The 5,296-nt window shown below is 41.7% G+C and overlaps 1 protein-coding gene across 1 annotated transcript; it reads right to left on the reverse strand.

The window, feature by feature from the left end:
* Window positions 1-292: 292 nt before the first annotated feature.
* Window positions 293-3,138, reverse strand: LOC103710942 (gibberellin receptor GID1C-like). The gene is made up of 2 exons (XM_008796877.4): window positions 2,673-3,138; window positions 293-2,047 (listed from the first exon to the last, which is right to left on the reverse strand). Exons 1-2 carry the CDS (start codon window positions 2,709-2,711, stop codon window positions 1,040-1,042), a joined length of 1,047 nt encoding a protein of 348 aa, XP_008795099.1. The 5' UTR covers window positions 2,712-3,138; the 3' UTR covers window positions 293-1,039.
* Between the last annotated feature and the right edge of the window lie 2,158 nt (window positions 3,139-5,296).

The following is a 5,296-nucleotide window of genomic DNA, read 5'->3' on the forward strand; positions in this document are numbered from 1 at the left end:
CAGGATTCGATCAAAATAGGGAGCACCTCATACTGCAGCAAGGAGAACAGAAGAAGCCATCTCTCACCATAGTCTTACACCAAGGACCAATGCATTGAGGTTGCAACCCAACCAAAAACACAAAAAGAAAACTGAAAAGGGACATCGAAATGGACTATATAGATTTCAATTAGCAGTACCAGAATTCAGACGAAAAGAAACATGATTGCATCATTCATCATATCAGACCAAGAACACAATCATACAAAGAAATAGGGCATTGATGCAGTGTATATTGAAGATAGTGCCAAGATTGAAAAGAAAAATGGGGCATCTTTATATTACTAGAATCCCAAAGAGTATAACATAATAACACCATGGAGTGTTCACCATGTTGCTATAATTAACACGATTACAACTTTAGCCGGGTACCCAATTCATTCCCACCAAACGCTAACCAGATTCAGGATCTGCTCCAGCTTCCTGAATTCTACTATACACATGGCATCGAACAGATACCACCGGAGAAACAGTCGGTCGGCGGAAGAAAACCCCTTGTTTCTTCCACAGACCAAGTCACCTGTTGTTTCAGAAGCATCTTCCAACCTCACCATATTCGTGGAATTGGATCAAACACAACTGAAGACTGTTAGTATAAAGGTCAAAAAGAACACTTCTTTCACAAACCAAGTCACGTGTAATTCAGAATTCAGACAACAGTTTAGTGAGTTTCTCCTCATCCTCAAATGCAAGCAACTTTTGTCCACCCACAAAACCAAAATCAAACCAAACAATTCCAAGCAAGCATAGCTGACTTCTCTGGAATCACATGCGTGCATGCCTCTAGCCACAGTAAGAAAGCAGAAGAAGCAGCAGAGATAGCAGGAGTCTCATACAGGAATCAGGAATCTCATAAGCTGCACTACATCACCCATTGTACTGCGTAGAACTAAACAAAGCCCTGAGTAATATAAGTCAAGCTTCTGATATATATATATATATATAGATAGATAGATATATCTACGTATCTATAGGTAAGGTATGAAGAGCCTTGTATTTACTAACAGTTAGAACTGACGAAGTTCTTTATCTCCTCCATTACTTCATAGAAATGGTCTGTGTTAGGCAAGAAGTAGAACCCAACAGTGGCCTGCTCACGATGGACAAGCTTGACATCATGGCCAGCCTTCTTGAGCCCTTCGGCATAAGCCAGCTGCCAATCCTGGGTAAGATCCAATCCTGCCACTATCACAAGGCTTTTTGTGAATGGTAACTCTTCGAGCTTCATTCCATTGGGACCAAAGGGATTGCAAGCAGGGTGGTCTCTATCCGCCCCCTCAGGGAGGAATGCCTTCCAATACCAGTACCTGTCCTGAACCGTGACAAAGTACTTCCCATCCAATCTCTTCTCCGATTCGGTCCGTTGGTTTCCACCAAACATGGGGTTGAGGAGAATGTTCCCAGAGACCTCAATTCCCGATTCGGCAGCCCTCACGGCGACGTGGTGTGCGATGTTCCCGCCAGAGCTATCCCCTGAGAGGAAAACCCGAAGCTTGGCATCCTTACCACTGTGGAGCCACGGCTCGGAGGAGGCCCATTTAAGGGCAGTCCACCCATCATCATAGGCAGAGGGATACCGGTGCTCCGGTGATCGGCGGTAGTTCACGGATATGACAACAGCACCGCAGAGGGAGACAAAGCGGCGGCAAAGGGAGTCATAGATGGCGCTATTGGACGACGAGTGGGCGAAGCTGCCACCATGGAAGAAGATGATGACAGGGAAAGGGTCAGGGGATGGGGGGGATTGGAGGTCAGCATGGAGGGATGGTCTCTGGGAGTCAGAGGGAGTAGGGGGAGAAGGGCGGTAGATGCGGGCAAGGAGATTCGTTACGCGATCAATAAGGAGGTCAAAAGAGATTACACCATTAACAGGGAAGACATTGGCAGGGACCTTGCGATCAAGGAATTCAGCAAGGTGGCGGTCGAAGGTGCCGTCGGGGCGGCGGAGCATGTTGTAAGCCAGCTTGAAGTTGGAGATGAGGACCCATGTGTTGAGGGGAACCACCATCTGTAGGCATCAAGAGAGAAAAACCCAAAACAAGAAAGAGATCAGGAGGGCCTCGGGATTACTCTTTATCTCTCCTATGTATAGACGAGCTAAAGGAGAATAAGGAATCAAAATTCAAACTTTTTGTTCCATTATTCAGCAGGGGAGAGAGATAAAGACAACATGGAGATCAAAAGGCTTTTCTGTCTTTGTTTCTGTTTTCTTGTCTTCTTTTCTCCTTCTTGGAGGGAATTGAAAAGAATGCGGATAAAGATTTAAACTTTCTCGGGTTTGTAAAAGCCGCTGTGATCTCGAGCGTTTATTTTCATTATATAATAAAATGTTTAACAATTAACAGAAATCATCAGAAAAGAAAATGAAACCCTAGAAGGCAAAACGGCATCAGATTGGAAACAATCTCCGATAACAGGGTTCCAAGAATTCACAACAAAACCCCAAAAACCGGAACAAATCTTAAAACCCTAATATCAGACGTTTCGATAACAAAGCATATCAAAATTTCAAGGACACAAAACGATCAAATTTTTGCATCAATTTCGCAAAAAAAGGGAATAAATTGAGAGGAGAGAGAGAGAGAGAGAGAGAGAGAGAGAGAGAGAGAGAGAGAGAGAGAGAGAGAGAATACCTTGCATTCGTTAGCGTTAACCTCGTTGCTTCCAGCCATGGGGAAACGGGACTTAAATAGAGCTACAAGAAGAGAAAGAGGAGAAGAGCAGCAAAACCAAAGAAAGGTGGCGCCTTTACTAATGAAACGGGCTCTAGAAGTCGAAACCCCACCATATCTCTCTCTATCTCAGGCAAGGCACCTCTTCTTCATCGAATACTCCTCGTTTCCAAGACCAACCTCGCGGAAAGCAGCGGCCTTTAAGGATCCCAGCACAGGGGAAAGGGAGAGGAACTCACGGGAATCGCCAGAGAGACGAGAGACAGAGAGAGCGATGGGAGGGAGAGTGAGGGGAGGAGAACACGGATAAAAAGAAGGAGAAGGGAGAGAAGAGCACGCGAGGCAGAGAGGGAAAAGGGCGGAGGAGAGGAGTCAAACGCAAAGGGACAGAGAACGAGGGTAGAGGGAGAGATAGAGAGAGAGAGGAGAGAGAGAAAGAGAGAGGGAGGAGACGGGGGAGACGACAAATTGGGCGGCTGAAAAATAAACAGAGGCGTGGGGCCCGCCCATCCCCTTATCTCCGTGGTTTAATGTCTTGATCAATATCTCTCTCCAACTTTGAGGTTTATGCATGTAGACCCCGCACACTATCCTATTCCCATGTAGATTCCCATAATCATATTTGCATGTTGGTCCTCTTAAATTAGCATAAAACAAACATTTTAGGTTAATTTACTAACCAAATGAGGTAATGACCTAACTTTTCTCATGAGCAACACTACTTTATTGGGCTTGTTTGTTGCCTCCTCTTTTCTCATCCTATACTTTCTGCGCCTCCCTCCACTTCCAACAATAGATATAGATGTCTCTTCCTTATTTTGGTTTTATATGGTAAAATGACACCTAAGTTGTTAAACTTTGAAAATGACTTGTTACCATATGTTATACTTAAAATAGCTTTTCAAGGACGAGTTTGCTTGCATTTTTATCACAAGATATAATTATAACATATACATGGAAATATAATGAGCGTAAAGGGTTTACATCCAATAACAAAAGGAAAATAAACTTTTGGATATGAGTCTGAAGAAAAACTTAGTTGTTATGTGAAACTTACTTATCTTATAATAATTACGTATAAGTCCTCAAAAAATTCATGTATTATAGAAAACTTTCACTGATATCTCATAAAAAATAATGTCGATATTTTTCTTCAACAACCACTTATTGTTATTATGTTAGGGTTTACTTGTTGTCGCCGTAAGGCCTGTACATATGCATGGATAACTTTTATTTTAAAACGAACAAGATAGTTATATTTTGATGATAGTTGTCTTGGCTATTGCCTTTGATTAATTAAATTTGACCATGATTAGTAGTATAACTCTTGAAGCAAATGGTCTAATTCATATACATTCTTTGACTTTAATGCAGCCATATTCTATCAATTGTATCATATTTTAAGGAGAAAAAATACAGATTTGGTACATAACTAGCCACGGTCCTATGACAAAGTTTCTAATATCAAATATTATTTATTCATGAAATCACAACCATTCATTCAATAATATTTTACGTGAATTACATGAGCCCAAGGATATATTCTAGAACTAAGTATAGTTATATGCAGAAACTTTAATTATAAAGTTCTAACTGTTCATTCAATAGTACTCTACTTCTGGATTGTATGTTCCATAAATCACATAAAAATATTATAATTAATTTGGATTTCTTCCCATCCTGCCTCTGAGACACAGATGTGTTTGCTTGTAATATCAAAACTTAGAGGGAGTTATATACAATGCCTTCACAGATGGTGGACAAACAGGGGACGAAGATAAAGTAGAATTGGGAGGAGACAAAGGTTTCCTGCGTGAAGACGACGCCAACGCTTCAAGACAAAAGGAAGGCGCCCCCCCTCGTTGAATGACTAAAGGGACGTCCCCTTACCTTTTTCTTTTTTCTTTTTTCTTTTTTTTTATTTTGCCCCCTCTCCCTTCACACGCACACACAAAAAAAAAAAAAAAACTCAACCAAAACCCCCCTTCGCCATCTTTACTTTTGTCTCTTAGTGGGGGGGAAACGTGACTACCTTCAATTTCACATACACAACCTATGGTCTACATACAACCATCCCATTCACCTCTCTCTTTCTCAAACTTGCCCAAGATATCTCGACAACTTGGTGAGGTCAAGTAAAACTAATATTATATCAATGAGTGGGACTTCCAAGATGGCGAGTTTTGATTGATTGTATTGTGGAGGCATTGGTGTGGTCAAAGTCTATGAGCTTGTTTTTCTAAACCTAAGGTTGGTGCCTAATTAGACCGGTGCCCCAGAAAACCCACTTATGCACCCAACCATCCTCAATATTTTTTTTTTTTTGCCCTATGGGTAATTTATACAAGGTATGTGTACGAATACATCCAATAAAATCAAAAAAAACAGAATATCACGGAGCTTTCGAGGCAGCTCCTCATCTCCTATTCACATAGTACTGCCGGCGTGAGGCAGTTTTATTGGCTTCTCTAAATGCATGCTTAGTATTTTTGGTCCTTTTTGGGTATAGGTTTGGCTTGAATGTTCTTCACCGTAATATTGGTGTCACCTCTCTTGGCCCAAATAGTTGGTGGATTCAGCCGACC

Source organism: Phoenix dactylifera, chromosome 1 (genome assembly GCF_009389715.1).
Source record: "Phoenix dactylifera cultivar Barhee BC4 chromosome 1, palm_55x_up_171113_PBpolish2nd_filt_p, whole genome shotgun sequence".
Lineage (NCBI taxonomy): Eukaryota > Viridiplantae > Streptophyta > Magnoliopsida > Arecales > Arecaceae > Phoenix > Phoenix dactylifera.

Bases quoted from the DNA above. Each gene is read 5' to 3' on its own strand.
- LOC103710942 (XM_008796877.4), bottom strand. From the start codon at position 2,711: ATGGCTGGAAGCAACGAGGTTAACGCTAACGAATGCAAG. The intron at 2,048-2,672 runs GTATTCTCTCTC...TGATGCCTACAG, and splicing joins TTAACGCTAACGAATGCAAG to ATGGTGGTTCCCCTCAACAC.